The sequence below is a fragment of the Bubalus kerabau genome, chromosome 3 (assembly GCF_029407905.1).
Source record: "Bubalus kerabau isolate K-KA32 ecotype Philippines breed swamp buffalo chromosome 3, PCC_UOA_SB_1v2, whole genome shotgun sequence".
Taxonomy (NCBI): Eukaryota; Metazoa; Chordata; class Mammalia; order Artiodactyla; family Bovidae; genus Bubalus; species Bubalus kerabau.
The window spans coordinates 80,582,162-80,608,206 of record NC_073626.1 but is presented as its reverse complement, the minus strand read 5'-3'; the positions used below and the strand labels follow the sequence as shown (position 1 = coordinate 80,608,206).

Here is a 26,045-nt window from a genome sequence, read left to right as displayed (position 1 = left end):
TTTCATAGAGGAAAGAGAACTAACAGAAAGAGAACTAACAGAATCTAAAAGGGGATAATGTGTAGGAAATTCTCAGGAATGAACATGATAAACTAGAGATTTCAATAGATTTGACATGGAAAGTCCAATAAAAGTGAGTTGTTGTTTTCTTAACCATGATTTACTTGCATGCAGCCAAAATATGTAACTTTATAAGTGAAGTGATGTGTCATGGCAAAGAAAATAGCATATGAATATTATTTGAACAAGTCATGCTTCTAGCCATTATATTAAGCCATTTACCAGGTAGAAAAAGCAGAAGACAAATTCCAGCAAGATACTGGCCTTGAGATCACTACGTGAACAGCCTTTTTGGTAACAGAGGTGGAAGAAGGGTGTAAAAGAAGAGCCTGAGATTACAGGAAGACAATACCCATATCGAGGGTGAAGTGCAAGTCCTCTAGGATTCTCAAAGCAGAAGGTGTTGTTGGCGTCCACACAGTGCTCAGCCAACTTGCGGCGGTATCGACCATTGAGGTCAGAGACAGAAAGGCAATTCAGGTAGGAATCCACCCAATAGAGCTTTCTGCAGATGGAGAAGCAGGAGTTAGAGCCATTTTACTTGTAAAACAACGTACATTTAGCCACACACTTTCCTATCCAAGCACTTTTCCCCCAGGCAAACAACGACAAGAGGAAAACAGTTGACCTTCCTGCAATGAAGCAAAAAAAGACGCAATAATGTGTGCTTGTTTTCCTATTGCAAGGCGATGTCACCTTACTGTAGGGAATTGTGGGGCCACAGAAGGATTTTGGCTTTACTTGCTTCATACAGCAAAAGGCATCTTTCCAGGTAATGATCCAGGCTTCACAGGAGCAAGGAAGCAGAAATGAGAGCAATCATTAAGTATCATGAATTACAGTTTATATGTGGAGTCAAGGAAACTTGTCTCAAGTGCAGCCTTGAGACTGCAAAAGGGAACTCTGAATGCTGGCATCCTTAAGATAAAGAAAAATTTACCACCTCCCTGGCCTTGTCCCACTAGGCTGGCAAAATAACTTTCTTAACCTGAGCCAAATTTAATTTCAAATCATTTCATTTCAAATTTCATTTCAAATTTCAAATCACCAGTCTTAAAGTATCCATAACCTTCCAAAGTTCAATACTCCTAGAATGTCTGATAGTCAATTTCCACTGAAATGATTTCTCTTCCAAAAGCTCCAATGTCTCCTTGCCAGAGGTAAACATGATCCAGTCATACTAGGTGTCAGAGTAACTGTCAGGACAGTAGTACCTTCTTAGGCTTGTGGATGAGGAAAGGAGTACCCAAAAATGTACAAGCCTTGCTCACTTGGGTGAGTACTGATGACTGAGATGGCCACAATTTTGGATTCTATCACTGTAGAGGGTAATAATAGCAACAATAATAATAGCTATCTATTCAATGCCAGGTTTCCCAGGGGGCTCAGTGGTAAAGACTCTTCCTGCCAATGCAGGAGACAGAGGAGACTTGGGTTTGATCCCTGGGTCTGGAAGATCCATTGGAGGAGGAAATGAAAACTCAATCCAGTATACTTACTGGGAAAATCCCAAGACAGAGGAGACTGGTGGGCTATAGTCCATAGGGTTGCAAAGAGTAGGATACAACTTAGTGACTGAACAGGCTCATATTCAGTGCCAGGCCCTGGGCTAAGGGCTAAGATCACAACAACTGCCGGAGTAAGTTCTACTGTTACTCTTGTTTTCTTGATAAGGGTGCTGAGACCCAGAGGGTAGTAAGAGCTAGAGCAGGAATTAATTCAAGACTGGCTATACCATAGGGCACTCTACTCTGGAGCTTACTGCCAACTCACTAATTCCTCTTTATTCAACAATCAAAACACTGACGTGTGAACAGAATATGGAGAAGACACTCCATCCCCATATAGGGAAAAATTAAGAGGACTGAGAGCCAGTCCAATTTTCCACTGTGAAATTTTGCACTGTGCTTTGAAAAACTAGTATATCAAGTTTAAGGGCTTTGGGAACCAAACATCTTTCAGTTTATTGTGGACATCTTTATCGATACTGGGAATATTATTTCAAATTTCCAAGTAATTGTATCTTAGAACTCCCCCTCTAAGCCTAAATGTGACTAGGTTCTATTCTGTCTTGTGTTTTAAGGAATGTTTAATCTGGTTGGAATCTCTCTTGAACATCTGAGGAAATGCTTCAGTCATAAGATATTTTATCCTACAATCACCCTAGACTTTTTCACTCCATCTTCCTGACTATCACACATGTATCTAATTCTTTCCCCTGGTCAAGCACATGCCTAGGACAAGAGGAAAGCAGCTAAAGTCCAGGGGAAAATACCATCCTACCAGTTTTGGGGAGAGAGGGCTGAATGACAATATCAAGGTTAAAATATTATCCATCTTTCCCTGCATTGAAGCAAAGGACAAGATAAGAAAAGGTACCACGGTTAGTTCTGTTCCTGCAAATCATTAGTTGCTATGCTTTTTGACACCCCACAGAGTCATTATATATAAAATATTTGTATTCACATCAATATTTCATTGATTATTCTGCAGGCAGTTTTGGAGCAGGCAGGCTATTATTCAACTAGAACTAGGAAGCCAATTCTCCATCCCCCATCTTTACTCTTAAGACGATCAAACAGAAAAGATGTGGAAGCATCCTCTGTGGGTCAAGGGTGACCAAAGCAATAATATTTGCAACCTAAGTGCATGCAGCTTCCTGTCAACCACAAAGCCAAGTGTCTGATTCAATAGAGATGTGAAGAAGTATGATTGAACTGGTAGAGTTGAATTAAAATACCACTGTCTACCGTAAAGATGTTCAGAGTTTCAAGTTAGCCATTCTTTAATTTATAACCAGCCCAAGTTGGGAATGACTAGCATTGTAAGTAGCCTGTGAATTCCAGGAAAGCAGGGGCTGTGTCTGTCTTGTTTACCTCCAAACCCCAGTCCCTAGAATAGCACCTCACTTAGGCAACAGCTTTAAATGACTGAATGCACCAACCAAAGCATGAATCATCCCTTCACATACCTCCAGTAATAACAGAGCTCTTTCTTCCTTTGTGATGCCCCCCCATAAAATCCATATGATAAATTCTTAAAAATCACTAGATTTTAGATTCTGTGGTATCCCATTTGATTATTAGGTACACAGCAGAAAACAGCAACAGCAACAAAAAAAACAAAACATGCAGAAGCATTAAAATGTTTCTACCTGGTAACCCCAGTTGGAAAGATCAATTCCCTATTAAGATGAAAGCCTGGCTAGAACACTTTTTAAAAAACAAAAACTTGTTAACTTTTAAAAAGCTTTTGTCTTACCTGGTAACCCAGTCGACAGCCAGACTTTCCACACCAGGTAGATTGTGCTTTAAGACTGTCTCCCTGTTTGTCGTATTCACAAACATTCTCTCAATGACTTTATTCTCTATATCAAGCCAGTACAATCTCTTTTCTACTCGGTCAAAATCCAATGCCACAACATTACCCAGTCCTTGCAAGATGAGGGAGTATAAATGGCCATAGACAGTTAGATTTCTCAAATAGTAACGGTTGCTAAAAATGAGATCAGGCTCGATGTTGCTGTTCTGCCGGCAGGTCTTTCCATCTGGCTCACGGATGTAGCCTGGGGCACATTTGCAGATGTAAGTGCCAGGTAAGTTCTCACACTTTTGGCTACAGACGAAGGGCGTCTCCTCACATTCATCAATATCAACACAAGTCCTCTTGTCAGACAACAGCTTGTAACCAGGGTTACAAGAACAATAGAAACTGGTTAAGGTGTCTGTGCAGTTTTGGTTACAACCACTGAGTGTAGGGTCATTGCACTCATTAATGCCTGTAGGTAGAAGACAGTTATCAGAGAACCTAAGTTGTCAGTAATAGACCCACCATAATGGTCAAAAAAGTGCTTGGGGCTGGTGCACTGGGATGACCCAGAGGGATGGTACAGGGAGGGAGGTGGGAGGGGGGTTCAGGATGGGGAACACGTGTACACCCGTGGCAGATTCATGTTGATGTATGGCAAAACCAATACAATATTGTAAAGTAATTAGCCTCCAATTAAAATAAATAAATTTAAATTAAAAAAAAAAGTCAGCCTTCCTGCTGGACAGATGCAGTTCTTTTTGTTTGGTTGGGTTTGGACAGAGCCAAGTTCTTAATGAATCATGCTAAAAAAGACAAATAAACAGGGACAAATAAGGGATTTCTAAAGGCCCTACATTATTCAAAAAGTCACTCTTACTCAACTTCCTTCCTTGATCCTTCACCAATGGTTTTAACAACTAATACAACCAGGGTGGGGCTAGGGGCGGGGTGGGAGGGGGACTTCCAGTTAAACTCTCCCCTTTAGTCACCTGAGGATGAAAATTAAGAACAGATTAAGGAATGTAGTCATTGCAACAAGTCATTGCAAGATCAGTGCTGTTTGCCTTAATTTGTTTATCTCCTATTCTCTATAATGAATGGCTAACTGATGATTAGTCCAAAAAACATGTGTGACTGACCTTATAGACCAAGAAATCCTTGCTTTTTGATAGACAAACAACAGTAATTTTCTGGCAGTGTGCTACTTAGAGAATCAACTGAAAGGGCCTACTAAGTCAGAAAGGGTTGAGAATGCACGTTCAGTCCCCCTCGTTTCCTTTTCCCTAATCTTCCATTATACTCACCACATCCTTTCTCATCACTGTTGTCTGAGCAGTCAGGGTAGTTGTTACAGACTTTCATCATCTCAATGCAGTTCCCATTGTCACACCTGAACTGATGAGGGGGACATGTGGTTTCTGGGGTGTGGCACAGGTGCTCCAGCTCATCAGAGTTATCTCTACAGTCATTGTCCCCATCACAGACATAGGCCTTATTAATGCAGAGTCCGTTCTGACAGGTAAAAAGGGTCTGGTCGCAGGTAGGGTACACACAGCCCCTCTCATCACTGTAGTCACCACAGTCATTGTTCCGGTCACACCTGTGCCATGAGACCCAGTGCCACTTAAAATCAGAATATTTCAGGTGAAAATCCACATCCCCAGTTTCTCTCCAGACACATGATGCTGACTAGTGTCTGTGTCTCTTAGCGGGGGCACACGCCCACAGTCCACCTCACCTGCCTCTCTCTGTTGTCAGGCTGACCCTGAGCCACAGCGTGCAGTCCCATTCATCATCCTCTCATACTATTACTTTTCTTATAGCAGAAAGAACTGAATGAAGTATTTCTTATGCCCATGCCTCTATTCCAAGTGGCAAACCCTGAGCATCAGCTGCCTCAAGAAAGAATTTTCTTCTAGTAAGCCCACTTCACTCATCTTTCTGATCCTCTGTGCAAGGTCACCTTATGACCTTCATGGACCCCAGGCACTTCTGCTTTCATGGGTCCCTTCCTCCATAAAAATATTTAAAATTATATTTAAGGACTACGTTGGTATAAAGGCATATATATTATTATTTAGTATGTAAATACTTTCTTTGACCTAAAAGTACTCTTTATTTTTTTTCTTTTGATTTTAAAAGAAGTTCATTTTCAGAGGCCATGAAAAGTATCACGGGCCCCAGCCCTGCCTCATGGACTTTTGAGGTTTGTTAATAAATTTTTTAATCCCCAATTCACCTGAAGTGGCTGGGGATACACAAGCCATTGTTACAGACGAACTCCGTTCCAAAGCAGGATCTCCTGGTGCAATTCTGGTGCTCATCAAGGGCATCAAGGCAATCTGCTTCGCCATCACAAACCCATGATTTAGGGATACACCCTCTGTGTGGACGCACACCAACCTCACAGGCAAACTCAGAACTTGAGCAGTTGCGATTCTCTGCAGCTAAAGCACAAAGAGAATCAGGAATCATATGAGAGCTCATTCCAGCAGTCAAGTTCATTTTGAATCAGTATTTATCTTGCTGTACGTTACATAATAGTCTGAGGGATGAAAGGAAATGAAGGGAAAATAGGAAGACAAATTACTCTCCCAAATTTTCATTTTAAATGCTTTGGACCTTGAATTTTTTTCAGAAGTAAAATGTAAAGCTAAACACCTCATAATTTAATTTCCATAAAATTAATGTAAGGTCATATTTTTCCCTTAGGGATATAGAAAACTACTTGCATTTTATTAATTGGATACTAAAAATCCCATACATTTGGTAATTTTTAATTTTATAAAGTATAATCACACAAACACAATGTGAGATAGGCATTTTATGCCAGTTTTATGAGAAAAGTGAAACTCACAATGGTTAACTAGACAGCAAAAAAAATCACAGAATTTTCAAAAAAGCTAGGGCTTCTTTCCTAGATATACAGGAAGAGTACTTGTTAATAAGACTTGACAGACACCATGACACTTTAGGAAAGAGCGAAAATGCTAACATGTAATCATGAAACTCTGCAGTATAGAATAGAGATATTTTATCTGAGGGTGAAGAGGAGACAAAAGGAAGAGGGTCTTGAAGAAGAGATATGGGAGAAAAGTACCCACTACAGTCCAGATCTGGGCAGCTGCCCACCCATTTCATAGAGGATATGGAGCAACAGGGCCATCGCCAAAGTCATGGACATGTGAGAATCGAATGCAAAGATCATCGAGTCATTGTTTTTATTATCCTACCATGGAAAGATACTCTAAGACACCTGAATTTAGAGTTCTATGCTCTGTTGGTAATGGGAAATGTTGTTTCATAGTCTGTTCCATAATTCACTTAAAAGAATGACCCCTGCCCCCCGCTTAACAACTCTAGGGTAATGGATAAAACTAGAGGCACAGTTAATTGCAACAGTATTAAAGCTGCTAACTCAGTGGCCAACTGAGCTCTCTTTATCTGTTCTAGAAATGTGGGACATTATTTCCATTACCTAAATGCAACAGAAAAAAAAAACATTAAAATCATTTTTCATCCTTTACAAGCATTTATGTAGATAATATAAAACATTCCTGAGCAGAAAAATAAAGCTAACATTCTATCTGCGTACTTTCAATAAAGAAGAACCTGTGTGACAACCATGTTCTCCAAAGACAGAAAAATCAAGCTACTGTTTCCCTGAAACGTGACTCCAGAGAGGAATTAATTGTTTGCACTTACTGCAGTTGTGTCTTTCATCCTCATCACTCATGTCTCCACAGTCATTATCACCATCACAGACCCACATCATTGGGATGCACCTGTTATTGTCACACTTGAAATAATCACTGGCGCATGTTGACTGAGAAAACTCTGGGAAAAAACAAAAAAAAAAGCACTCTTGGTGAGAAGAGTCATGTGCAGTCAGGAATCTTGAGAGAAACATACTATAGCAAGGGCTTCCTAGAACACCAATTAGAATTCTTTAATCATATCCCACATGTTAACGAATCAAGTTGTCATATGCCCAGAATCCCAGAGATCCTTCAAATTAGCCTAAGGCAAAAGAACATTTAATTTTAACTATTAAAATACAGCACAATGAAAACAGTAAGGAGAAACGTGAACTTCCACGAGCTGGAAAGAATGGAGTATGTATCGATACAGCCTTTGAAAGGCTTTGACACAGGAAACTGACTCCCAGAGATCGAGCCTTCCCACATACGCAGGATGTTCATTCCAGCATTACATCTTACAAGGAAAAAATGGAAACAAGCTAAATGCCCAGCAGTTGGGAAAGGGATAAAAACACATGGAACATCCACACTTTACAGCAATATTCAGCAGTACAAAGATAAGATGGACGTGTATTTTCTTTCTTTTATTAATTTATTTTTTAATTGAAGGACAATTGCTTTACAGAATTTTGTTGTTTTCTATTACCACATAATAAAAGAGACAGCCAATGGGAATGTGCTGTATAACTCAGGGAACTCAAACAGAGGCTCTGTAACAACCTAGAGGGGTGGGGTGGGGAGGGAGATGGCAGGGAGGTTCAAGAGGGAGAGGTGTATTTTCTAACTGATAAGATAAAAAAAAAGTGGGAGGGGAACAGCAGAAAGATATATATAGTAAGATCCCTATATGTCAGGATATACAGATAAAGAATTCACACTTAATAGCAGTTATGTCTGGAGGTGAGGGGATTGTAAAAGGGTGAAAGAATGGGGATTTCACTCTTTTGTATACATCTTATTTCTTTAAAATAATATCTGTGTATTGGATGTTCACTAAACTTGTGATAATCGTTTCATGATGTATGTAAATCATTATGTTCTACACTTTAATTTTACACAGTTCTATATGTCAATCTCAATAAAACTAGAAGAAAAAAATACCTCTGTATATTATGAAAATCCATTAATATTAGATTATGTGTTTACTTCTATTTAAATATGTCAGATAGTTGGTACTAATTGATAATACTAATTGATAATGACTTTGGTTCCCATGGATAAGTTTGGAAACTATTTTTTCTTCATATATCTGAACCAATAGTTCATATATTTAAAATAATCTCTAAGACCCTTCTACTCACCTAACAATTACTATTTCTTTCACAGCTCCTTAAAACTCTGTGTGCCCTTTGTTTTCTACAAAACTTTTAGTGTTGGGGAAAAAGAAATTGTCAAGGAGCTTCTAATACCATTCTCTATTAGCCACAGAATTTGAGCCCAAGGAAAAACAGGAATAGAAAATAGCCTGAATTCAGCTGCAAAACTAGGCTAATGGTCTTAAGAAAATACCCCTCCAAAAAAAGTGATGGTACTTACTACAGTGATATTTATAATACCAGAAAAAATAAAGCAATCTAAATACTTAAAATAGAGGCAGTTAACTCAAAGATCATATAGCCACTCAATGGAATATCACACAGCCATTAAACAAGAGTCTGAAGATGACAACATGGGTTAGAGAAGTCTCTCTTAACCAGACAGCATATATATCTTAAGCTTCAGGCCATATGTTCTTTTTCACAACTACTTGACACTATAATATAACCAGGGGGTGTGGGTTCGATACCTGGGCAGGGAGCTAAGATCCCACATTCCTCATGGCCAAGAAAAAATAAAACATAAAACAGAAGCAATATTGTTACGAATTCAATAAAAACTTTTTTTTAATGGTCAATGTCAAAAAAAATCTGTAAAAAAAAAAAAAAAAAAAGACAAGCATGGCCATAGTTTGCTGACCCACATACAACAATATTGCCAGACCCCCTAAAAAAAGCAATACAGAAGATTGTACATTCAGATTTTTACAATTATGTTTAAAAAATTGTGCATGGATACAGATTAGGATTTGCAAAGGTAAATAGCAGCCTTCAAACACAAGCAACACACAACTGCCTCCAAGAATATAACTAGGTCCTTGGAACATCTCAGGAAGCTCAGATGGTCTTGGGACCCTAACCCCTCAGCTGGTACACAGAACAGGAAGAAACGTGTGCCCCTCACCTGCCCCCTCGGCATGTACATCACGCTCTCAATAACCTTTAGATCCTCCCATAGTCTTATGGGTGAGAACTCACCCAAATTCAGAAATTCCAATTCAGAGTCAATTACAATTAATTGAGTTCCACAAACCAGGCAGGTAGTAGGTGCATCACCAACTTTTGGTAGGTGCAACTTTTTGTCTGCATCAATCAGCAACTTCCATATCCTGCCCAACAACCCACCCAGTGCCCTACATGACCAGGCTTTTAATGAATATCTGCTGAGGGGTATCAGCAAGGAGTGCAAACATTTCCTAGCCAGAACCATAGTTCACATTTGAAGTAGTTGGAAGAGGGGTGCCAGCTGCATCACAATGCTTTTCATGCTGGCTCACTCTCTTACCACAAGTGGGAGGTTCGTCAGAGCCGTCAGAACAGTCTTTTTCATGATCACAATACCAGCGTGCAGGAATACAGGGCCCAGAGGTGCAATGGAACTCATCGCTCCCACACGACCTAGTGGCTGCAGTAGGTAAAGAAGAGAAAATCCATGAGCAACACACAAGCTTGTTCCTAATAACCTGCCTATATCTCTGAACTGGGTAGGAGTTGCCAAGACAGGAAGACTGAGGCATGAGTTTTTATAGAAGTTTTACATCCAGAGGAAAGAACATGGGAGAGCAATACTTTTCCAGTCTCCTAGAATTTTTTTCCTAAATTCCAGAGATTCAGAAAATGAATTGCACTTATTAGAAATACCAAAAAGACTATTTTTTTTGATACATGAAATCAAATTATAGATAAAAGAAAACATGGTTCTATGTTTTCTGCCATAACACAAAATAAATTCTACTGAAAAGAAAAAACAACAAAATAACCAAATCACCCTATACACAACCTTTTAAGCCATATTAGACCATGATTCTAGAGAATTATCAAAGTTTTGCTCTTATTCATCCTTGCAACTTATTTGAGTAAATGATTCTGCCTATGTGTAAACTTTTCTCATATAACCTGAGGTTATGGTCTGATGTGTTTTCTAGATTTTCTATTTCCTCTTGTTGCTGTTTTTACAACTGACTCCTACTCTTGGATTATAACCTGGCCTGGTGACCATTACTAAATTCTTAAAGGATGCATCTATTTACACTAATAGTTTCAAAGTTATTGAACTTAAGAATTTGAGCTATAAATATAAGAAATTATTTGATTGAACCAAACAACTAAATATTAAACTAAGGTTTCTGAAAGTCAAACATACAAAAAAGACAAAAATTCTTTCAGTTATTAATGGCTATTATAAACGTATTGAGAATAAATATGAGGGCTTATTTTGCAAATTCTGCCTGTAGTTCCTGAAGACAAAAGACCTTTAATTATAGGAGGTTATGCATTATAGCTGATCCCTGGAAGAAATATTTGGAGTCAGGCATCCAGCCAGGGAACAGAGAGAAGGGACTTCTTATGCCCCTCCAATTACATCCTAAATAACTGTCTGCTGTATCTATTTACAAGGTCCACTTGAGAGGACAAATTGAAATTAGCTGAAACACAGAAGCCATGTGTCTTTATTAGCTCAAGACATGCATGCCTGGAACCACAAGAGGTTTATCTTACCACAGAAAAGGGGGTTTTCATCACTCATATCTCCACAATCATTGTCTCCATCACACAAGAAAGAACGTGGAATACAAATCGTTGAATTCATACACTTTACATATCCAGGATGGCACGTGCGTTCAGCTTGAAAAAGACAACCAGATAAACAATTTGGAACATATTCATCACATGTACATCATATATGTCCATGCGAACCGATCTACTGCACAATCAAACCAGCAGAAGAGAAGCTATCAGAGAGGCATAACTCATGACAGTTATGTGATGCCATATAGTCTCTAGTAAAAAGAGAATTTTCTATTTTCATTATTTAATAGCATCACCAAGACTTCCCACTCTCCTCACTCCCCATACAATGGAGTAACATGAATGAAGAAGATCTCTATATATTGATAAGGAAAGATGGCATGAGCTCCAGGATGCATTAACAGCAGGAAAGCAAAACACTAGGCTATCTTTTGTGTATGAAAACTGATAACTGTGTGTGTCCAGCAAGCAAGAAATGCTTACATTTAAAACAAAAATGAAAAGATAAATTAACGAAAATTGTCACTACTCTGAACAGATTGAGAATAGTATGGAGGGAACAGGGTAGAGAGGGCAAGCATGAAGGACGTCTGTGAGTGTACCTTGTCATACAATTTTTATATGACTATGAATCCATGCACATTATTTTCTATAAATGAACACAATGAAATAAAAATGGATAAAGAAAAGCAATTTCCAAAATTTGGAAACAATAACAAATGACTGCATATTTCTAATGGGAAATAATCTAAGAACAAGAAGGACATAAAATGTTTAATTACATTTGTATGGTTACTTTTCGGAGAAGGCAATGGCACCCCACTCCAGTACTCTTGCTTGGAAAATCCCATGGACGGAGGAGCCTGGTAGGCTGCAATCCATGGGGTCGCTAAGAGTCGGACACAACTGAGCGACTTCACTTTCACTTTTCACTTTCACACATTGGAGAAGGAAATGGCAACCCACTCCAATGTTCTTGCCTGGAGAATCCCAGGGACGGGGGAGCCTGGTGGGCTGCCGTCTATGGGGTCGCACAGAGTCGGACACGACTGAAGTGGCTTAGCATAGCATAGCATGGTTATTTTGAAAGTATTCTAAAATAAAGCAAATAAGTGACTATGTCACCTATTACAAACTAAGATTTTAAGTGTAAGAGATGTGATTATAAAATCTAAAAGGTAAAAACATTTTTATCTTAAATTAAAATGGAAAATACCAATATCATTTTTTTTCCCTTTAGAACTGTATTTCCTAGTTCTGTCCACTAAAAAGGCCTAGAAGCAATAAAGGCCAATACGAATAGGTAACCCAACACTGTGGTAATTTTAATTTTTTTTAAAGTCTATTAAATTACAATATTGCTTCTGTTTTATGTGTTGGTCTTTTGGCCATGAGGTATGTGGGATCTTTGTTCCCCAACTAGAGACAGAATCCATACCCTCTGTGTTGGAAGTCTTAACCACTGGACTTTCAGGGAAGTCCCAGTAACTTTTAAATACCACACACAAAAGGAATGAGACAAATTCCAGGTCTGAGACAAGAAATGCACAAGTCTGAAATGCACTATGGAAGATTGAATAGGATCAAGTCAAAATAAAAAAGGACCCAACTTAGCAGGATTCCCGCTGCCAAAAATAGGACAATTAAGCACCAAAAGCAGTAAATTACTTCATTTCATTAAAACTCAAATATGTAAAAATCCATGAGTTTAATACAATAGTAAAAACAAAACAAAGCCAAAGCTCAATGCTCATTGGTCACCAACTTACTACTCTGAAAATTGAAAAGGGAAAGAAAGAATCAAACATTTCCTCCGCAGAATTGTATTTCAGAGTAACAAAATAGCTGATAAGGGAAATTTCTTCTTTAGAGAACTTGAGCTAATAACTGTGGATGGAATAGTAAAAATTTTAAATACCTGATTTATAACCCTTAAAGTAATAATAAATTCATGGAACAACCATCCATGGTTAAAAACCACTGGGTGAACAATTGATGGGAACTTCCTAAAGCGAAGACTCAAACTGACTTCTAAATTAATATCGTCCTCACTTAAAGTGGAACAATCAAGCATTATGTGCTTCATGATGTGATATAACAAGAAATAGACAGCTCCACCTATGAAGTGTTCTTGCCCAAAGAACTAAATCTAATGTAATCAAAGGTCTGGGTCTCAATTCCAACCTAAATCAATGTGTAGACTTTGAATCCTGATGTGAACAGATGAACTGGTGACATTTTGGGGCTAAGCGATAAAATTTGAATATGGACTTAGTACTAGAGGACATTAAGTAAGTATTGTTGACTTTGTTGAGCATAATGCTAGAATAGTAGTTCTTTTTCAAAATATATATTACCATGTATAAAACAGATAACTAGTGGGAGCTCAGCCTGGTACTCTGTGAAGACGTAGAGGGATGAGATGAGGTGGGACAGGAGGGAGGCTCAAGGAGGGGGTATATGTATACTTATGGCTGATTCACCTTGTTGTATGGCAGAAACCAACACAACACTGTAAAGCAGAACAAATGTCTTTATCAGTGACATGTGTTTCTGGAAGTTGCTTTAAAATACTCAGGAAAAAAGTTGGAGGACATGGATGAAACATATTGACCACTTGTTAAAAAAAAACAACAAAAAAGCATGGGTGCATGCTCTGGATGTCACCCAGTCATGTCTGGATCTTTGTGACCCCATGGACTGTAGCCCACCAGGCTCCTCTGTGCATAGGATTATCCAGGCAATAATACTGGCACACCCAAATAAATATTGTGTGTAACCGCATACAAAGACATCAGAACATGCAGATATACCCAAACTGAAAATGCATTTTTGCTCATACTCTGTGCTACTGTTTTCTCAAGATGCTAAACTTAAGTTCCAGGAATTTGGGAAAAGCAACTCACTAAAAAGCAATTTACCAAATCATTTCAGTCAACACTGTACTACATGGCTCTGTGCATAACAAACATTAACCACACACATTAATCAATTAATTTTGTCAGTAATCATTGGTAAAGCTTCACAATAATCAGAAACACAAAGATAAAATATTGAAGGTGAAAATAGTCAAAGATTGTATGAATAAATCAAATATTAGGTAGAATTATTTTTAAAAATCACTAGTAGACATGTAAAATGAAATGTATGTTTTAGATGAATATTGTCGGTTCTTTCTCAGAAATGCATCGTCTTTACATCGCCCAGGCTCTGAGAGTTCAAGGCTCCAAAGCCCATTAAGAACTCAAGATGAACTTACGGCAGTTTTTCTCATCTGAAGCACTGTTGTCATGGCAGTTGTCTACCCCATCGCAGACTAATTCAGAAGGGATGCACCTTCCGTTACCGCAAGCAAATTCTGTTCGGTTACAAGCCCTGAAGTGGCACCCGGCCTCATCGCTGTGGTCGCCACAGTCATCGTAGTGGTCACAGCGATCACTGTACGGCACGCATCGCCCATTGGCGCAGGTGAAGCTTGTCGAAGGGCAGCTGTGAAACGCTGAGGGGGGGGGGGCGGGGGGGAGGGGGGGAATATTGAAAAAAAAAACATTGAAGAAGCTCGCGGATTAAAGCATCATCCCGTTTTCTAAAAAGATACAATCAAGTAAAATAAGACACTTTGGGTTGACCTTCCAAAGCAAAAGCTGCCACACGTACTGCATGCAAAGTGAGCTCAAACTTTAAATTAGCTAAATTAAGCAACTATGTGGTATACTTCTTTTTAAGCAAATGGAGTATTTGACGCAAACGGCAAAGTCACTCCGTTCCTCTACCATCCCAATGTGTACGTTTATCTCAGTTTCATGAAAGCATGCCAACACAATGCTTTCATGGGACTGAGGCTCAGAGAGGTTAAGTAATTTTCCCAGAGCTCCCCAGACGATAAATGGCATGCAGCATCTCTGCTCTTTCTTAGGTGCACGTCAGAGGTGCTTCCTAATAAAGCATCGAACACTACTTCACAGCGTATGTATCCGCTGTTGCGTGATTTAAGCCAAGTGCAGTCTAGATTCTCAGGGTACATGTTCTTTGCTTGCAAAAGGACCAAACACTAGGTACGTCGTGAACTCCAAAAGTTCCAAGAGCTCAGCTCACCACACAGAGTCTCCAGCTCATCACTGCTGTCGCCACAGTCGTCGACGTCATTACACTGCGACTGCTCAGGGATGCACTTCCCACTGAGGCAGGTGAACTTGGAACTGTCGCACCGGGTACCATTATCCTGGATACAGTACTTATTGTCGTTGGCCAGGTACCAGCGGCCCTCATGTGGACACTGGCACTCAGCGCCATTTGGACCTGAAGAAAGGTAAGCCCAGAAAAAAGCAAAATATTTCTGTAGCAAACACTGATATTTTCTCCCCCTGAAGAGCACTGGCAACAGCTTCTATATTATTAAACACCCTCTAAGACATGGAAACTCTGCTCTACGTTATGTTTTCATCAATATGAACCACCACCAGTTTCTAATGAATGTGGCTAATTCACCCTAATCTTTAAACCACTATTTCTTATCTTTATTGAAACATTAACAATGATTCTACCTTCTCAGCAAAATCTGCAATAGTCTCAAAAAGCACATCCTCTTATGAATTTATCGTTCTCTATAAAACATACTTCTGAGGCACACTCTGTTTATTCAACTTATAAACAGTACCTCCTAAGTGAAAGTATTAAATCCTTTAATGAGGAACATTAGTTCATTGATGAAATTTCTATTCAAGACATGATATGCAGCAGCCAAACCTGCATATTTCTTTCTACCTCCATTAAGCTTGAATTAAAAATGTCATTGTAAGAAGGCTCCATATGGAATAGGAAAGAAAAAAAAATCTTCAGTCTTCTTCTCAACATACAAACCCTGAAATCTATTTTAAAAATTCCTCTGAAAACAAAGAGAATCTTTGCTCCTGCTGGAGCTGAATATTCCCTCAGCCTTCCCTACTAGTGGTCATCATTATTATCACTCTCCATGATTCTATCTTTGTGCCCAATGCCTTCAGTTCAGTTCAGTTCAGTCGCTCAGTCGTGTCCGACTCTTTGCGACCCCATGAACTGCAGCACACCAGGCCTCCCTGTCCATCATCAACTCCCGGAGATCACCCAAACTCATGTGCATCGAGTCGGTGATGCCATCCAGCCATCTCATCCTCTGTCGTCCCCTTCTCCTCCTGCCCCCAATCACTCCCAGCATCAGAGTCTTTTCCAATGAGGCAACTCTTCGCAAGAAGTGACCAAAGTATTTACCTGGTGCACAAATATGGCTACAGCCCCCATTAAACCGATCGCAAGGACTGTGACATTGTTGTTGGTCCTTCACAACAGCACGAATACCCTTAGGCCGAAAGGGAAGGGTCATGGTCATTGCAGTCTGACCTGACCCATCAACTTTGTTAGCTCGATAAATTTTCTGAGTGAGCAAGTCAGTCCAGTAAACATACTGGCCATAAATAGCCAAGCCAAAAGGACTATTGGCTCTGCTGACAATGACCTCCCGCAGATAGTGCTCTAGATCCATGCGCTCAATCTTCTCCCTAAAATGAAGATGGAAAAAGAAAATACTAGAATCTAGAAGGATTAAGGTCCTCAACCGGCACCCAATGCCTCAGTGCAATCATGACTTTTACATAAGCCCCCAACTTTCCTTTCAAGTGGAGCGTATGGCAGCAAGAAATGTTTCTTCTGGTAATGGGAGAACTTCATCTCCTTATTAAACAATGGCCTATATAAATGATATCCAAATATTAATATAACCCACAAGTAATCCTACTAAATGAAACAGGAAAAAGAAACAAACAGTGGGAAGTATTGTGAAATAATACACCTCTGGCTTGGAAATAATACCTGTCTTGGTGTCTGGCACATAGTAGTCACTCAATAAAATGTGAATTACTTTTCCCTTCCCACCCACTTAATGAGTTTTTCCATTTGTCATTGACTGTGAGATATCTTCCTAATTTAGACACAAAACATCCCTGCTTTATTTCAAGTGAGAAAATAAAGATAAAGTTGTTAGGTGCTCAGCATCACGAGACCAAAAATCATAAGAAAATAAGCAAGGAAAGTTTAAGATTCCCAACATGCAGATACCAGCCATAATAAACAAAATCATCTCATATCTTCAATCATTAGGATGATGGGAATATATGTAATTTCAGAAGTGATTGAAGAGTTACATGCAAAAATTAGAGCTGACAGAAGTTTATAAAGAAAATATTGTGAAATGGACTGAGAAAAAGCTGGCACAAGAAATAATTTTTCTTTTGAGAAGATGATCAAAAGACAAAGACTGAAGGAAAATGCTTTTACAAGACACTGAATGTTAAAACCCAGAGAAAAGTTACTATCAGTGTACATTTAAAGTCATTCATTTTTTGAGGTAGTTACATGATTATAAACTGAATGATTATATTTATAACCATAGTTGAAATTAACTTGTCCAGTAATGCATCTTTAGATGTCTTTCAGTTCATAATTACTCAGTCTCATGATAGAGATCAATTTTCACAGGTCTATTCACCAGTATTTCACCACATTATGCATATCCCTCTTCTTTTGAATAGGGAGGAAGAAATCTCATCAATACCCACAAGAATAACCAAAGACACATACAGATTAGCATCTGCCCAGTAGATAAGGTTTTGTTCATAGTCCAGAGTGAGCCCGTTGGGCCAGACCAGGCCCCTGTCCACCAAGCTTCTCCGGGAGTATCCACCCATTGTGGCCATCTCGATTTTGGCATTGGTACCCCAGTCGGTCCAATACATGTACCTAGGGATCCAAAAGGAGTCATAATTCACCACAAGGAACTCACTTCTTTTTACTTAAGAAAGACAGCAGCATCCTTTAACTGCAAATATAACAGTTATATTTGACACCAATAGAGCAAATGGAAACTTACTCCATTCCCACCCATACAGCTTGTCCAACAGGGATTTACTGAGTCAGGGCATTAATTTCCTAGTATGCGGCCAAACTTCCTAGGAGCACCAACCAGAGTTCCTTCCCAAGTAAGGTCACTCATGCTCTTTCATCCCTTAATCTGTAGCTACAGTATTACAAGTCCACGAAACACTGGCTCTCTATTAACATAAGATAATTTCAGACCCCTCTCCCTCCAGAAATAAGCAATCATGACATACCCTTGGCAAGGATCTAACACAATTCCTCTTGGCTTTGGAACTTGGGCTATCAGAGTGTGTCTAGACCCATCCGTGGCAATGGACTTAATCATCTGATTGGTGTAGTCACTGTAATAAATTCTTTTATTGATCCAGTCAAAGGCAATGCCCTCAGGACTCCCTATGCCTGGACATACAACCAACAAACACACAAAAAGAAGTCAGAATCACAATAAACATTTTAGAATCCCTGGGTCATCCATGTGTGTTGATCCCACTGTGTCTCTTTCCAAGATAAGCTACACTTAGAGTACACTTACCCGAAACAACAACAGTGGGAGGACTGCTCCTTGAATTCAGGTTGATATAGGAAATCTGGCCTTTTCCGGATGGCAAAAGTTGTGTGAAGTAGATTCTGTTATCTATGCTGTCATAGTCTAGGGCCACAGCCATTCTTTCCACACTTATTGCTGGGAAAGGTTGGCTATAGTCTTTGGGGTCAAAACGTAAGCTCCTCAAGGAATCATCCAAGGCAAAGATGAGGAAATTTTCTGATGAAATGGCACAGCTCTTGCCATCAGCTTGCAGGGTCCCAAAGGCACAGTCACATTTAGGGGTTTGTGATTTAGGCAGAGCAAAGCAGAATTGGGCGCATCCTCCATTATTTTCCAAGCAAGGGTTGTTGTTGACCTCTGCTGGTGACCGAGGCTGGACACTCTGGTCAAAGATGGTCACATCTCTTAGCCAATCAATATTGTCCCTTATCACTGTTGGTCGATCTGCTCTATTTGGTTCCTTGCTGGCTTGGAGGATTTTCTTTAAATTCCTGTCTACCCATATGATAGAATTTCCAAATACAGTAATGGCATAAGGAGCTGGGTAATGACTGCCGAAACGAATCACTTCAGTTTCCCCTCCCTCAATGCTGATCCTTGCAATTAAATCTACAGCATCATCAACCCAATAAATGTAGTTACTGCTATGATCCAATGCCAAGCCCCGTGGTGTGGCAGTGATGTCTGATACAAGCACAGTTCGATTGGTACAGTCAAGAAAAGACCGTTCAATCTTTGGGTTCTGCCCATAGTCAGACCAGAAGAGGTATCGATTCTTGGGGTCCACAACAATGTCTCTGGGCATATCCACTATGGTTTTAAGGAGAATGTGGCGGTGGGTGGTATTGATCCTTAGAACTTCTATCAGTGTTTCAGATCTAAAAGCATTGGTGAAATAAAGATTTCCTGCAGGAAAATGAAAGACCATGCTGATTAATGGCAAACCAAGAAAAAAGAAGATAGCTCTTGTAAGATAGAGGTTTGAGCCAGTATATGTTGTCTTTGCCAGGAGGATAAATATCTCAGTTTAGGCTTAGAAAAATAAATATTTACTCTTAGGAACTAACTGTTCCTAACTGTTCCTACACTGTTTCTAACTAGTGTAAATGTTTTCATCATCCCATGGACCTTCTAAAGTCACCAAAATTTGGGCATTACAGAACAAAGTAAATGTTAGAGCAAAAAAAGTATGGTGGGAAGATAGTTTACAATACATAAATGAATGGGCATAGCCGTGTTCCAGCAAAACTTTACTTAGCATGGGCTACATTTGGCCCATAGGCCATCGACTGTTGACAGCTGTTTTTCAATGTATTATGAAAAACTGGATAGTAATTCAAAATTAAGTATATAAGTCAGTATAGAAAAGTTAATATAATGTTGGGTCAGGCATTTCAGTTAACTACAACAAAGTACCTAATAATCAAAGGGTTTTCATAAATAACAAGAGGAAGCAATTAAGAATTCAGCAGCTACAATTGCTCAGCTTTAAAATAAATGATTGCCATTTTATGGTTTATATTTTGATATTCCTTTCTCTTTGAAAATTTAGACATTTCTAATTTAGAAATTAGATGTTCCTTTAAGGGTGAAATAAGTCCACATAATTAAATATTTCTTTCCATTTTGCCAACGACTCAGTAAATAATCTATAGTGAGATCATCTATAATGAATCTGTCAACTGAAACACTATCATTAACAGGCACAAGGCTGTTACATTGATTCTAAAAACTCAATTCAGCTTATCTTAAATAATCTCAATAAACATCTAGGAAAAGAGATCTGCCACACATATGTTAAACTTTATAGTATAAATTAGATGACAGAAATGCAAACACAAAAAGCTTTTCAATAAAATCACTATACAGCTTACCCACCTGCTACCCAATCCACTGCAATACCCCGGACTCCATTTACTCCTATCCCATCTGTAACAATGTTTGTAAAATTAGACCCATCTGGTTTGATTCTACGGATTGCATTATTAGATGCCACAGAGATGTTAAAATCACACCAATAAATAAAGCCAGAAGATACGTCCACATCCACATGCAGTGCATTTCGTCCTGGAACATTAAAGAAAAGATTATTAAACTATGCTCTAGCTTGAATTAGAACTTTTAAAAATGTTTGCCCTTCCTCTCTAACCCTCATTCCAAATCCCCTTTGCTCAAACCATGCCCCGATTATGAAATAAAACTATTTATTTCCCAGTTGCAATGAGCACAACTACCCCCAGATCTTAGTTTCTAAAAGTCACTTCTCACAATAAAGAGTACTGGCTTCTGAGAGAAATGGTTAAGCATAGGTTTGGGAAGGGAAGGTACAAGGTAAGCCTGGAACATATTTATTAGACCAGGAAGCAAGGAAGCATTCAAACACTAATGGAATCATGTCAAAAGAATACAGACAGCAGTATAAGAGGCTCTTTCCAGACAAAATGGATCAATAGGAGCATCAAAAGAACAATTATGCTAAAGGATTCTACACTGAATTAAAGAAATAAAAACTTGAGTGTATGTGATAATAAAAAGGAGAGAAGAATGAATGTAGAAGGAATGATAAAACAAGAAAAAGAACCATTTTGCAATTCCCAATTAAATCATCATTTCAGACAAAGATAAACACCAATGAATAAAAGATGCTTGGGGGAAAAGATATTCATAGGGTATCAAAGTATACCCTATGAATACCCAACATTTTCATATAAATTGTAGAGGGGTAAAAAGGCATACCCTATGAAATACCCAAAATTTTCATATAAATTGTAGAGGGGTAAAAAGGCAGAGATTTCATGGTGATCACCATTACCAGGTGATCAAACTTAAGTATCAATTGTGGCAAAATGTTAACGATGGTTGAATCTAGCAAGTATAAGGGTGTTCACTACACTTTTCAACTTTTCTGCATTTGATATTTTTCAAATATCAAATATTTGCTTTCCAAATGCAAAGCTGGATGAAAAACTTGCTGACTGTATAATATATTTACAGGATGGTAACTTAGATGACTTTTTAGACATAGGAAAGCAGAGATCAATCATGAGCACATGTGAATATGGTTATCAAGCAGGATAAACATGCTTCCTTACATGCCGAATCCAAACATGAAGAAATGCTATATGGCACCAAGGACTTCAACATGGCATCAAGTGGAGTCAAATGTTACTTGTATTGGAGGAACGTACCTGGGCCTGCCACTGGCACCATGGCTTCTGAATGATCTGACAATTGCAAGCTAAAGCCCCTGATTGTCCGCAGCGTGGAAACAACAATGAAAGAATTGTATGGAGAGCAGGTCTGATGATCAGGATTGAGTTTAAATCCAGTGGCGCAGGCACAGGAGAACAGTCTTCCTGGTACAGGCAGGCAAATTTGCTGACAAGCATTCATGTTGTTGCTGCAGCCGTTTGAGGATTCAGAGCCTAAATGAAATCACAATTAGTTTGTAACTTTTCACCCCATCTATTTGCCACCCAGTGTCAAATTTTGGGGTCATTATAAAAGTCAATAACAAAATATGGAATCTGAGTTAACCCAAAAACAATATTGGAGAGCCGAGTGCTTATAGAACTAACACACAGAAGTTTAAAATAGGACCACAACCATGTAATAGTTTATGTTATATCATAGTAGAGAATGGAGTACCAATTGTTTTTCTTCCACCAATCACTCAAGAGTTAGAGGAATAACCTATGTACTACCATTCAAAATTCTATCAATTTTAATTATATGATCAAATATGTGATGGATATTTGATTTAATGTATATTAAATAAGAATACTTGAAGTTTTTTTGAATATGCAATAAAATATCAAGTGACAAACCTAGGTTATAGGACAACAAATTACTTGATCATCTTAGCCTAGATATTTCATAATAAAAAAAATTATCTCTAGATCATAATACTAATTTAAAGGGGCAAATCAAAAGTTACATCATCTCAAAAAAGCACATCTAAGAGTACTCCTTTTAAGATTAAAAAAATTCTATTGTGTTATTCACTTTTCCAGTAGGTATCCAACCTCCAATGCTCCAGTAACTATTCTAGTTACTGGGTAGAGAGCAAGAAACAAGACAGACAAAATACCTGTCCTTATAAAGGTTACATACTAATGAAGAACTCGGACAATAAACACATACATAATTATGTCAGGGAGGGCAATAAAACAAAAGCAAAGTAAAAAGTGATGGGGAATGAATGGGAGAAAGTTTACTCTGAAGTGAATCAGGCCTTTCAGATGCCAGATTAGTCTTTGACACTTAGCCATGCTGGGATGATTTGAGAGAATGGCATTGAAATATGTATAATATCATATAAGAAACTAATCACCAGTCCAGGTTCCATGCAGGATACAGGATGCTTGGGGCTGGAGCACTGGGATGACCCAGAGGGATGGTATGGGGAGGGAAGTGGGAGGGGGGTTCAGGATGGGGAACACGTGTACACCCGTGGCGGATTCATGTTGATGTATGGCAAAACCAATACAATATTGTAAAGTAATTAGCCTCCAATTAAAATAAATAAATTTAAATTTAAAAAAATATATTTGGGGATAATTTCTATTTCTGTATGCACACAGGTTTGTGTGTGTGGTGGGGTTGTATGCAGACATGTAAGTGCATAGATATATTCATTGAACACACATGAATGTATGTTTCAGTGACAAATACTCACCACGTCTTTGGTAAATTTTAAGGCCCCTGAGATCTGGGAGATTATTTCTCAAGACTACTTTGTTGGCCCCTGTAGCCTTGTCAACTCTTTCAATGACCTCATATTCTTCATCGGAGTAATAAAGGAAGGGGCCATGGACAGCAAGTCCCCAGGGGTAGGAAAGATGGTTTACCAGGATCATTCGATTTGTTCCATCCACATTTCCTCTTTCAATCTGAAAGGTTAGAATTTTTGCTATTGACTGATTCATGGTGAAATGAGGCAAATGTTTAAAACTAATATTCACTAAATAATGTTTCACACGTAGATAGCATTCTGTCCTTCGCAGGGGTGTTTCATATCTATTTCTCACTATATGTGATAGTCTCACCTATACCAAGTGGTGGGTCAGACAAATGTCACTGTGCTCATTTCACTGATAATGAAGCTGAAGTCCAAGTAAGCCAGTCAACCTTCTCAGATGGCATGGTGAAAAATAGGGAACTAATCCCTGCATGTGATATTCTGGTCAAGGATACTGTATGCTAACTGGCCCTGGGTTTAATGTCGTCACCAACCATTTCTGCAGTGGAGATAGGAAATGTACTCAACACACTCACAGAAGACAGCAAGACAGCGCTATTAAATCAGCACAGTAATAAGTCAGCCTCAAAATGACTCTGGTGAACTAGAGAAGAACTCAAGAATGAAGTTCCTAACAGGAAGTGATAAGCAGTCTGCTCTGGAAGAAAAAAAAAAAAAAAAAAAAAAATATATATATATATATATATATATAGACAGAGTTGGTTTGATCCTCCTCTGTGTCAGGATCTGAACTGATTGCTGGCGAGAGAGACAAATGGGTGTCACTCCCTGCCTCTCTCGACAAGGGAATCCAGCAGTTACAAGAGCAGGCTATGTCCTGGAAACCAACAGAAATTCCAGAAGGGTGCAGCACAAGGGAGATAATCTCTGAGGAGAGCTGCTGAGGGAGTAACTGGGACCAGATGAGCTGACCACACTTGGCTCAGGAATTTGGAGCTACTTATCTGGGCCAGGGCTCAGGGTTCCTTGCAGTTTTATGAAGACCACATGCCTCCATCATGAAAGCAGTTTCATTAGCGAGATAGCTAGAGAGAAGTGGTTCGGAATGGTGCAGGTGGCAGAAAAGGCTGGACCTGAAAGAAGACGCTCAGGGACAAACTGCTGGGATTTTTGTGATGACTAAATAAGACATGCTTATTAGAGTGAAGGAGGAATATGAGGGTTATAGCCTAGGAGAAAGGATGGAAGTCACACCACCAACAGGCTCACAGATTGCGGAGAGCAGAGCAGATGTGGAAACAGGAAGTGGGAGCTGCTGGGCAGTCTGGTCTGGGATATCCTAACTTGTATGCAGAAATTACAGCATGTGGCAAGTACTTCTGTAAAGGGCTTTCACACACATCACTGCATTTCTTCATTATAATCACATATTAAGAGTGAGATGAGTCCTCGTCAAGCTATCATGAACTGAAAATCAAATCTACTGGACCACTTTTTGAGAGCGTCTATGTCATAAACAGATCTGAAATCACTCCTGTTCTCTAAAGCAAGGAAGCAACTAGCACACATTCAACAACCAAAACAATACTGTAGCTGATCAATAATTATTACTGAGTACCTTCTTTGTGCCTAGTTCCAGATTGGCTGCATAAGCACAGTAGTAAAGATCAACTGTTATTTCTGTGAATGTATGAAATTGTATACTTCCTATTTTTTATTGCAGATTATAATGAACTTCATCTTGAAGTTTAAGATGACCAAGAAAGGGAGTCCTCACACATTACAACTACCAGAAAATAATAAGCATCTGTGAACAGATGCCTATTGAGCTCAGAAGCTTTCTGTTTGAAAGAAAAGGCTCTTGGAGGACAAATGTGGAATGAGAAATGGAATTTATCTTGAAGAAAAAGAAAGAATAAGGGAAAAAATAACATTCTGTAAAGAACTGGACTTCAAGGAAAGAAGTTATTGAGAGAAAGGACAATAAAGCCCTGGTGCATGTGCGTGCATGCCAAGTCGCTTCAGTCATGATGTTATGGACTGTAGCCCACCAGGCTCCTCTGTCCATGGGGTTCTCCTGGCAAGAATACTGGAGTGGGTCGCCATGCCCGCCTCCAGATCTTCCCAACCCAGAGATCAAACCCACATCTCTTCCATGTCTCCTGCATTGGTAGGTGGGTTCTTTACAACTAGTGCCACCTGGGAAGCCCCAAAAGTGGCTGAGATTGTTTGAGAACCACTGCCAGACAACTCAGAACAATGGATGTCAACTACCCAAGTTCTGCAACGAAGACCAACAGACTAAAATGGGGCACATACCACTCCCGTGCTGCTGACTGCCCAGTAGAGTTTTTGCTCCTCAATATCAAGGGTGATAAATGCCACATTTTCAAGGCTCCCAGTAAAGAGAGTTCTTGGAGATTTGCCATCCATGTTAGCGCTGGCAATCTTGGGGGGAAGGCCACTGTTGGTTCCTCGGTCTGACCAGTACAGTTTCCTACAACCATGAAAAATAAAGGTATTGAGTGAAACATTTTCACTATGTATTTCAATGAAAAACAAATCTTTCTTGTCCTCAGGATACGCACCATTCAATGGAGGAAGTCTGAAATGTCAATATCCTGTTACATACAGCGTGGAGGAGTCCATAACTAGTGTTCTCTAATGTCTGTATACTTCCCAGTTATTACTGGGACAGAGGCCACTTAAAATGAAATCTGACACAGGATACCATTTTCCACTGGTGGACAATCCCTTTAGCTTGGTCACACAGGAAGTTCATGGACTAAAAAGCCTGTATCAACAGTCAGTTCCAGACTCACATACTGCTAAGCACACCAGAAAAGAAAAAGCTAATGCAAAAGTATTCAAGTACCTCCCTGATCACCTCTTAGCCTTCTTTATTTCTTTTC

General features: G+C 39.2%; 1 protein-coding gene across 1 annotated transcript in view; it reads right to left on the bottom strand.

Annotated features, from left to right (window-relative positions):
• LRP2 (LDL receptor related protein 2) overlaps positions 1–26,045 on the bottom strand; it is a 178,683-nt gene that overhangs the window by 39,529 nt on the left and 113,109 nt on the right. The window contains exons 35-51 of the mRNA XM_055572305.1: positions 25,453–25,630; positions 23,110–23,323; positions 21,620–21,856; positions 20,310–20,498; positions 18,417–19,337; positions 18,118–18,283; positions 17,588–17,746; positions 16,223–16,509; positions 15,071–15,274; positions 14,235–14,474; positions 10,946–11,071; positions 9,732–9,851; positions 7,075–7,206; positions 5,609–5,816; positions 4,674–4,969; positions 3,322–3,838; positions 413–565 (exon numbers count right to left, since the gene is read on the bottom strand). Coding sequence (XP_055428280.1) covers positions 413–565; positions 3,322–3,838; positions 4,674–4,969; positions 5,609–5,816; positions 7,075–7,206; positions 9,732–9,851; positions 10,946–11,071; positions 14,235–14,474; positions 15,071–15,274; positions 16,223–16,509; positions 17,588–17,746; positions 18,118–18,283; positions 18,417–19,337; positions 20,310–20,498; positions 21,620–21,856; positions 23,110–23,323; positions 25,453–25,630 — 4,347 coding nt within the window. The remainder of the gene's footprint in view (positions 1–412; positions 566–3,321; positions 3,839–4,673; positions 4,970–5,608; positions 5,817–7,074; positions 7,207–9,731; positions 9,852–10,945; positions 11,072–14,234; positions 14,475–15,070; positions 15,275–16,222; positions 16,510–17,587; positions 17,747–18,117; positions 18,284–18,416; positions 19,338–20,309; positions 20,499–21,619; positions 21,857–23,109; positions 23,324–25,452; positions 25,631–26,045) is intronic.